At 42.9% G+C, this 9,939-nt stretch overlaps 1 protein-coding gene across 2 annotated transcripts in view; it reads left to right on the top strand.

The window, feature by feature from the left end:
* The first annotated feature begins 6,868 nt into the window (after positions 1-6,868).
* Positions 6,869-9,939, top strand: part of LOC124712925 (N(G),N(G)-dimethylarginine dimethylaminohydrolase 1) — a 68,899-nt gene continuing 65,828 nt past the window's right edge. Inside the window, exons 1-3 of one of the 2 annotated variants that reach the window (XM_047242910.1) lie at positions 6,869-7,162; positions 7,944-8,046; positions 9,513-9,610. In XM_047242910.1, the coding sequence (XP_047098866.1) occupies positions 6,902-7,162; positions 7,944-8,046; positions 9,513-9,610 (462 nt within the window). In that variant the 5' untranslated portion in view covers positions 6,869-6,901. Of the gene's footprint in view, positions 7,163-7,943; positions 8,047-9,512; positions 9,662-9,939 lie in introns of both variants that reach the window. The other variant, XM_047242909.1, reaches the window with a different exon arrangement.

Here is a 9,939-nt window from a genome sequence, read left to right as displayed (position 1 = left end):
GCGTGGATGTGTGTGATGTCCTTAGGTTAGTTAGGTTTAAGTAGTTCTAAGTTCTAGGGGACTAATGACCTCAGATGTTAAGTCCCATAATGCTCAGAGCCATTTGAACCATTTGAACCATCACCCACAAACTGCATTAACCGTCCCTGTATTGACAGACCAAACGCAACAGACATGGAACTCTATCCCGCAAACTGGCATCTGGCAACTGTTCAACATAACACATTCACGTTTTGCATGCTTGCGTTCAACATTCTGGCGGTTACATCGGTTATTAATATCCCAGAATTTAACGTTTGCAATGGCTTGCATTGCGCTTACATTAACCTATGATCTTGCAATGTTAATCATTTAAATATGTTACCTAGACAAATGTATACCCAGAATTTCATTACCTTGCATTAATTATTTTTTGGTGCTGCGATTTTTTCCGTTGGCGTATTTTTATAACAACTGTGTTGTTATGCGAACAAAATGTAAAATACACTACTGGCTATTAAAATTGCTACACCAAGAAGAAATGCAGATGATAAACCGGTATTCATTGGACAAATATATTATACTAGAACTGACATGTAATTACATATGCACGCAATTTGGGTGCATAGATCCTGAGAAATCGGTACCCAGAACAACCACCTCTGGCCGTAATAACGGCCTTGATACGCCTGGGCATTGAGTCAAACAGAGCTTGGATGGCGTGTACAGGTACAGCTGCCCATGCAGCTTCTACACGACACCACAGTTCATCAAGAGTAGTGACTGCCGTATTGTGACGAGTCAGTTGCTCGGCCACCATTGACCAGACGCTTTCAATTGGTGAGAGATCTGGAGAATGTGCTGGCCAGGGCAGCAGTCGAACATTTTCTGTATCCAGAAAGGCCCGTACAGGACCTGCAACATGCGGTCGTGCGTTATCCTGCTGAAATGTCGGGTTTCGCAGGGATCAATGAAGGGTAGAGCCACGGGTCTTAATACACCTGAAATGTAACGTCCACTGATGCGAGGTGACCAAGAGTGTAACCAATGGCACCCCATACCATCACGCCGGGTGATACGCCAGTACGGCGATGACGAATACACGCTTCCAATGTGTGTTCACCGCGATGTCGCCAAACACGGATGCGACCATCATGATGCTGTTAACAAAACCTGGATTCATCCGAAAAAATGACGTTTTGCCATTCGTGCACGCAGGTTCGTCGTTGAGTACACCATCGCAGGCGCTCTTGTCTGTGACGCAGCGTCGGGGGTAGCCGCAGCCATGGTCTCGGAGCTGATAGCCCATGCTGTTGCAAACGTCGTCGAACTGTTCGTGCAAATGGCTGTTGTCCTGCAAACATTCCCATCTGTTGACTAAGGGATCGAGACGCGGCTCCACGATCCGTTACAGACATGCGTTTCATCTAGACTGCTAGTGAGACGAGGCCGTTGGGATCGGCGTTCCGTATTACCCTCCTGAACCCACCGATTCCATATTCTGCCAACAGTCATTGGATCTCGACCAACGCGAGCAGCAATGTCGCGATACGATAAACCGCAATCGCGATAGGTTACTATCCGACCTTTATCAAAGCCGGAAACGTGATGGTACGCATTTCTCCTCCTTACACGAGGCATCACAACAACGTTTCACCAGGCAACGCCGGTCAACTGCTGTTTCTGTATGAGAAATCGGTTGGACCCTTTCCTCATGTCGGCACGTTGTAGGTGTCGCCACCGGCGCCAACCTTGTGTGAATGCTGTGAAAAGCTGATCATTTGCATATCACAGCATCTTCTTGCTGTCTGTTAAATTTCGCGTCTGTAGCACGTCGTCCTCGTGGTGTAGCAATTTTAATGTCCAATGGTGTATATTGTGTGAATATTAATAAAACCGACAAACTGCATGGGCAGATTCTTGCTGAAAATTGAGGGAAAAAACTATGAAAATGTGTCCGGAAATGGACGGTGTGCGTACAACGACAAGAAACCGTCCAGGAACACAGTACAGAGACGCATCGCAGCCACGTCACAACAGCTGTTCAAAGTGGCCTCGATGTGCTACGGTGCACGCGTTCACATGTCGCGTCACGGATTGCCGCACTCTTTTGCACATTCCGACCTCTCTCCAAACAGCGCCACAGGCGTCGTGAACACACTGTTGAAGGCTGTACATATCAGGAACTGGTTCAGCATACACGGTCCTTTTTAGGTGCCACCAGAAGTAAAAATCCAGGGGGCTTAAGTATGGTTGTCTAAGCAGACCATACTACAGGGCCTCCACATCCTATCTGTCTAACGCCTGGGGAAGATGTTGAGGTGTCGGCGATCTGTAATGCGGAAGTGCGGTGGTGCTGTATCTTGCACATTCTCGCTGGATGCCTTTGGGAATTTGACAGGTTACATGGTATCTGCAAGGCGAAGCATCACCCCAGGCAGAGCATTCTTAGGCGTTGTGGAATAATAAACGGTTCAAGTATTACGTCATCAGGAATCCCTGCCCACGCATTGATGCCGAACCGGCGCTGTTGAGACGTCTCAACCACTCCCCGACGACTGTCTGTAGCCCACAATTGTAGGGTTACCAGACGTCCGCATTTACGCGGTCATGTCCACATTTTCGACGTGAAATGTAGCGTCCGCATACAGTTTTGCGATTTCTGTTAACGTTTGCATTTTTTGGTTTTGGGAATGAAGATCTTTTGCGGGCCGGTGTCGCCGAGCGGTTCCAGGTGCTTCAGTCTGGAACTGCGCGACCGCTCCGGTCGCAGGTTCGAATCCTGCCTCGGGCATGGATGTGTGATGTCCTTAGGTTAGTTAGGTTTAAGTAGTTCTAAGCTGTAGGGGACTGGTGACCTCAGAAGTTAAGTCTCATAGTGCTCAGAGCCATTTGAACCATTTTTTTTTTTTTTTAAGATCTTTTGATTTTTGTTTTCATGTCGTATCGTCAACAATTTATGTACTTTTTACTACGGTCATTGAATTGCATCATTTGTCATTAGCTTAAATTCGATCTGTTACACTCACAAAATCGAAAATATCTATTTGTATTGCATACAAATTATGTATCTTTTACCTTCGAGATAGCTGCTTCGACCATAGGTAGTATCTATGGTCAAAGCATAGCTGTGATTGTCTACGTGTTGTTTGTTTTTGTGTGACACACGTGTTTTTAGCAAACTTGTTGATCATCTAGCTGCATCTTTACTTTCCGTATTCATCTTATTGAGTAAGTTTCGTGAATTTCAAAATATAGTTTATGGCACAGAATTATAGTTAAGTTTTGTAAGTGAAGACTTTTTCATGGTTTAGCTGAACAATAGGTTTTGATCATTCTTTGTTTAACTTTTGTTTAAGATAATTTCTCGTCATGCCAAAGAGGAAATGTGCATTTGCGGTTAAACTCCGGGAAAAATATCCGAGCTTCCGTCCTGGAAGAGTTCAATGGGAAGCAGAATGTATGATTTGTTGTCCAGGGACCTATGTATCTATAGCAAATCACGGCACCAGCGATCTGGAAATGCACATGAAAACAGAAAAACATATGAAGTGTGTTAGAGGTGCAAGTTCGTCAGGTAAAATGAGTAATTTTTTTTTACGGAACCCTTTGCTGAACTGGACACCAAAGTAAATGCTGCTGAAGGAACTCTTGCTTACCATACTGTGTTTTACCACAGCAGTTACAAATCCGTGGACTGTACCAGCACAATTCTTCGCGTTGCCAGCCCATAATGCTTGTGTGGAGAGGTTGTTCTCCTTAATAGAGGCACAGTGGACAAAGGGGAGAAATAGACTCTTTATTGACAATGTAAAGGGGATTGCAGTGGTGAAATTTAATTTTAGAAATTTGAATTGCAAGAAGTTTTTAAAATATTTGTGTCAAGAAAATGAACAATGAACTTTTAAAAACGATTCAGTCAAATGAAAAATACGTAGGTGTGTGAGATGTGTGTAATGTTTTTATTTTTTTTCTTATGTAATAAATTTAAGAAATAGAAATTGTCCTCTTTTTTCATCCTAAAATATGGAAAATGACCTCTTTTTGGCATACCGAGATCTGGTAATCCTACACAGATGAAGATCACACAGATTGATGATGCTAGTTCTGGTGAAGGTTGCTTCATCGGTGAAGAGGACTGATGACAGAAATTCCAAAATTGTGATGGTTTGGTGCAAAAACTATCGACAAAATTCTTCTCGTTGCAGGTGATAGGGATAGTAGCGGTTGTCATGCAAGATAACATAATCGCACTTTAGCTTACACCATGTTGACAGACCACTTACGTAGAGCTTGAACTAGGGTTCGTCTTCCCTGCACGTTCGTCTATCTGAAAGGACCCGCAATTACACAAACGCTCAAAAAGGGCCTGAATTGTTTTGTGAGGGGTACTTGATTTGGTATGGCTGTGCTGCCTCTCGACCTTCCATCTGCGTGGCCGTACACAAACGCAATCTCGTCTTATTCCCTGCACGACTACGGACGATTCTGCTGCTTACAGTGCGCTGCGTCAGTCACACAGCCTGCAACTCACAAGGAACACACGACACGTGGTCAGAGGAACTTTCATTCGTCAGCGCCGTCTACCATGTCAAAGATGAATTTCGGACACATGTTTACAGCACCTCCATTCCCAGTCAGGATCCGTCCCTGCAGTTTGCCGGTTTTATCCATGTCGACACTGCATAGAATGGCTGGCTCTAATAAGATATCGCTTGATGGCCCTAATCTCGCCAGTAACAATAAATAAATGAAATTATTTGTGTCCGTATTCGTTCAGTGACGAAGGTACTGTTCCAATCAGTGGATTACGTCGTCCAACATGACAACGTAACACTTAAAATTTGCATGCATCTATCCCAGACGCCCATAGGCTGTTTCTGATACCAAAGTTGTCCTGTACAATCTCAGAAAAAAACACGATATTGCAAAATGATAAGTTACTAAGGTGGAAGTTGGCGATAGTAAAGCAAAAATTTAAAAGCTTATATCCGTTTTCAAATGTTACTTTACAAAGGGAAACCCAGGGGAATAGCCCCAATTTAAACCTCGTAGGATTGAAACGCTCATCTCACACTTTTCTCGCATGATATTCTGAAAGCTTTGGATCAAGACAGTCAAGTAGACGCCAGTATTCCTCGATTTCCGCAAAGCCTTTGACTCAGTACCCATCTGCACTTATGTCAAAAGTACGAACATATGGAATAACGAGCGAAATTTATGACGGACTTCAGGATGTTTTCGGCAGTGAGGACGCAGCATGTTATCTTGGGTGGAGAGTCATCCTGAGACGCAAAAGTTAATTTTTGTGTTTACCCCAGGGCAGTGTGCTGGGACCCCTGCTGTTCATGTTGTAGACAATATCAAGTGTGCTGGGACCCCTGCTGTTCGTGTTGTAGACAATATCAATAGTAACCTCAGACTTTTTGCAGGTGATGCAGTTATCTACGATGAAGCACTGTCTGAAAGAAGGTGCATAAATATTGAGTCAGACCTCGATAAGTTTTCAAATAGGTGCAAAGATTGTCAACTTGCTTTAAACGGTCAGAATTGTAACATTGTGCACTTAACGAAACGGAAAAAAACATAGCGTTCCGTAATATCAGTGAGACCCAATTGGTATCAGCCAGCTCACACAAATAATGCCTCAGTCCTGAGTAAAGAAGGTGGTAGACTTCGGTTTATTGGTAGAATACTGGGAAATGCAATGGTTTACAAAGGTGATTGTTTACGTATCACTTGTGTGGCCCATTCTAGAGTATTGCTCAAGTATGTGTGGTTCAAATGGCTCTGAGCACTATGGGACTTAACTTCTGAGGTCATCAGTCCCCTAGAACTTACAACTACTTAAACCTAACTAACCTAAGGACATCACACACATCCATGCCCGAAGCAGGATTCGAACCTGCGACCGCAGTGGGTCGCGCGGTTCCAGACTGTAGCGCCTAGAACCGCTCGGCCACCTCGGCCGGCCAAGTATGTGTAACCCGTAACAGATAGAATTAATAGGGGATATTGAACGTATACAGAGAAGGGCAGCACGAATGGTCAGACGTTTGATTGTGTTTGCACCACGGGAGAGCGTCGCAGAAATGCTGAAGAAACCGAAATGGAACACTCTCGAAAATAGACATAAAGTCTACTTACTAAGTTTCGGGTTCAAATGGTTCAAAAGGCTCTGAGCACTATGGGACTCAACATCTTAGGTCATTAGTCCCCTAGAACTTAGAACTACTTAAACCTAACTAACCTAAGGACATCACACACATCCATGCCCGAGGCAGGATTCGAACGAACCTGCGACCGTAGCAGTCGCGCGGTTCCGGACTGCAGCGCCTAGAACCGCGTGGCCACCACGGTCGGCTACTAAGTTTCAGGAACTGGATTTGTGACGACTTTAGGAACATATTATAACCCCCTATATATCACTCACATAGGAATCGCGAGGACAAGATTCGATTAATTACAGACGCACAGAAGGATTTAAACAATCGTTTTCCCGCGTTCTACACGTGAATGGAACGGGATGGAACGTCAGTGAACTGGTACCATGCACATCGCAGTGGTTTGCAGGCTATAGATGTCGATGTAGATGTAGACGTAGAAGTTAATTTTGCATGCCTTGGAGAATGATGCACTAGTTGTTAGCTTTAAAAAATTTCTTTCCTTATAAGTTGTCCACACAAAGAAAATATATTTTTTGGGTTGTTGGGGCTCCTTGATGCGTTTACCCCTTTCCACTTTGGCGCCTGTTGCATCGGGTAGCGTCAGCAGTGGGGAGACGCGCCGAGCCATTGGGCGTCGAGCGAGGGCTCTGGCCAACGAGGCGCGGCCGCCACTGCACCGCCGACCCGCCCCCCCCCCGCCGCACACACACCGGGCTGGAACGCGGCCGCAGTAGCTCGGAGACCACAGAAGCAACATGGCGTCTTCTCTGAAGTTTACACACGCAGTGGTGTGTCGCATACCGCTCTCATTCAGGACGCGAGCCGAAATCGAGCTCGAGGAGGCGAAGCGGCAACATGAAGCTTACGTGCGACTTCTACGCGAGTTGGGTCTCGACGTAATCGAGTTGCCACCGGACGAAGCGCAGCCAGAATGCGTTTACGTAGAGGATACGGCCGTCGTATGCAACGGAATAGCGCTTATCACCCGACCGGGATCGGCGAGTCGCACGAAGGAGGTGAGCAAACGCCAGTGTTGAGGCGTGTGCAGGAGTGACGTCAGTCATTACATGCAATTGTTTTATTTTGGTAGACGGGCGGGAATCTCGTGGGGTGTATGTAGCACCCTTCCCAGATCTGGGTCACGGGGTTGGAGCTAGAAAGCGGTTGTGCGCATGCTCGATACAGAGACGACTTTAAAGCTCCATAGGGTAGTTGTTCATGACGTTTAAATTAGTGCGCTCTGGTCAAGTCCTCACTATCTAGTCGCGCCTTTTCTCAAGTGGGTCAGAGACTGCAGCACGTATGACATCACCGGCACAGTGATGTCATGTGTGCTACTATCGCCTGTTACAGCCGATTGATGATCTCATACAACACTTCCTTTCACTGTCTGTTACAGGAAATAGTAGCGCACCGTTCTCGGTCGACTTACATTAAAGGGGAGCGGACTTGACTGTACCTTAGCGGATCGTGAATAAATCGGCTCGGACTTGAGGTGGATATTTTGTTGTTACTAATTCATTTTACGGATTTAAAGAAATTTTTCCCACGAATTCCGTACGTAAAAGTGAAATTAAGATTACATCAGTTTACTTTCGAAATGAAATCGGATTTTTGGTCCTGAATTGTATGCAATAAATCAGCATAGTTCTTGTCAAGTTAATGCGATGCAAGTCAACACTGACATCAAACATGAAAACCCTTTCCTATTATTGCTATCTTAACAAATAAATGTTCCACAGATAATCTCATTTTTGTAGGTTCGTTAATTTAATATAGTCTGGTTTCAACCTACAGGTGGAAACTGTAAGAGCAGTTTTGAAGAAAGAACTTGACCTTCCAATTGTTGAAATTGCAGATGAATCAGCAAAGCTGGATGGTGGAGATGTCTTGTTCACAGGTACAGCTACTGTTTGGATTCTTGTTGGTGCTGTAAGTGTTAAGAAAGTATTACTGAACACTGCCCATACATGCAGTTGTCTATACAGCTATTAGGGGAGAACAACAGAGAAAACATGCATTTTCACACGTTTTCAACATTGTGCAAAGATTTAATATCTATTTTGTAGGGAACAGTTATGAAAAATTGTAATATCTATCAGCAGGTTGTCAAATCCATTGAATTCAGGTCACTAACTTAACCCTTGCATTTCCACAAGAAACTGGTTGAAGGATAAATAGTAAATTTCTTTTATAGAAAATCTGTTACTTCATTTCGTAGTTCTTATCAAATAAACAGGACTTAACTAAAAATGTTTTGACAATTTGAAGTGGCTAGTTATTTTTCATTTCATATTTAGATTTCTCATTCATGAACTTAATTAGGCAATGAACAGCTTAAGTATGTGACAGCATTTTCTACTTAAATCATCTACAATGATCTTGTTGAGATGTTATATTTTACATCTGTATTCTGGGCTGTAAAATGATCTGACTCGTGTTTTAAAAATTGAATTTGCTTAGGTAATGTTGGCTGCTTTTACTTACAATATTTATGATGTGTAAACATTTTTCAGAGGTTTTTAGATGTAAATTTAATGTAACTTTAATTGTAATTGCATTGAATGCAGGTAATTCATTTCTATATTGGAAAGTAAATTGCTTTACATGCAGCTTTTCAAGGTAGATTATCCAGATGAATAACATTCAGTGGGTTTTTGTTACTGTAAATTTTATCAGGGCTAATTCGAATTGCCTAGATGGCTTTTGCTCTTTCATATGTTTGTTTTGCACTGATACAATACATTTGTTTCTTCCACATTCCATTCCTAGTAGTCCAGCACTAATGGAGAACAATCTGCTGCTCTCAGAATTGAATTACTGTAGGCTATATCTACATTTTCCAAAAAAATTACCGAGTAATGATATATTCTATGTGCAGGCAGTGGGGGATATTTGATTGTAGGTGATACAAAACCGAAAAATCTATTCCTGAAAATCAAGGAAGGGAAAAAGACAACTAAGTTGTGGAAGTAATATGAGAAAAGTTTCTAATTTTGTAATGCTAACAGTTTTCTTTGTGAAATTCCCTGTGAGGGTCAGTCATTTACTTGCCTTATGCTGCTTTCTTCTTTCATGTGTTCACAATTGGTAAAATGATTGTAATATGAAGCTTACAGTCATTTGTTGAATAGGCGTATTTCTCATGGCTTTTGTATTATATTGATGAACAAATAATGCTACATACTCATATCAATCTATGAAGTTTCTATTTCTGTTAGGGTTGACAGTTATGAGAATTTATATTTTGTTGGACATGTGGCTTACATTGGCCTCTTTTTGTCAGTTTTGAATTGTATGATCTAGCTTTTCACCAAACCCATCCTTCAATTTTACCTCGTGATACAACCAGTCTGTCATTTGTAGGTCGCGAATTCTTTGTTGGTTTGTCTGAATGGACAAATGAAGCAGGAGCGAGAGCTGTGGCAGCGGCATTTCCAGAATTTCCCTGCACACCGGTCAAGGTGAGACCTTGTGTAGACATCGATGACACCTTCAACTTAGACATGATACAGGTGAGAGTAAAAGCAGGGGCAAAAACTGATGGCATTGGCATGGAGGATTTCCCCAGCGCACAGATTGGCACAGTAGTCTATTGGCTCTTCATCCATGAATTAAAGCATCTAAAGCTATTACCTTAAGTTTTGAATTTATTTATTTTGTGTTACGCCTGGAAAAAACTATTAAAAGTGCTAAATTGTTTGGTTAGTTTCGCGTTCCACAAATTAGTGTACTATGTGATAATGATGTGAAATGAGTCATTTTATATTCACATCACAAATTATTTTTTAAA

Source organism: Schistocerca piceifrons, chromosome 1, assembly GCF_021461385.2.
Source record: "Schistocerca piceifrons isolate TAMUIC-IGC-003096 chromosome 1, iqSchPice1.1, whole genome shotgun sequence".
Lineage (NCBI taxonomy): Eukaryota > Metazoa > Arthropoda > Insecta > Orthoptera > Acrididae > Schistocerca > Schistocerca piceifrons.
This window is presented reverse-complemented; position numbering and strand designations above follow the sequence as displayed.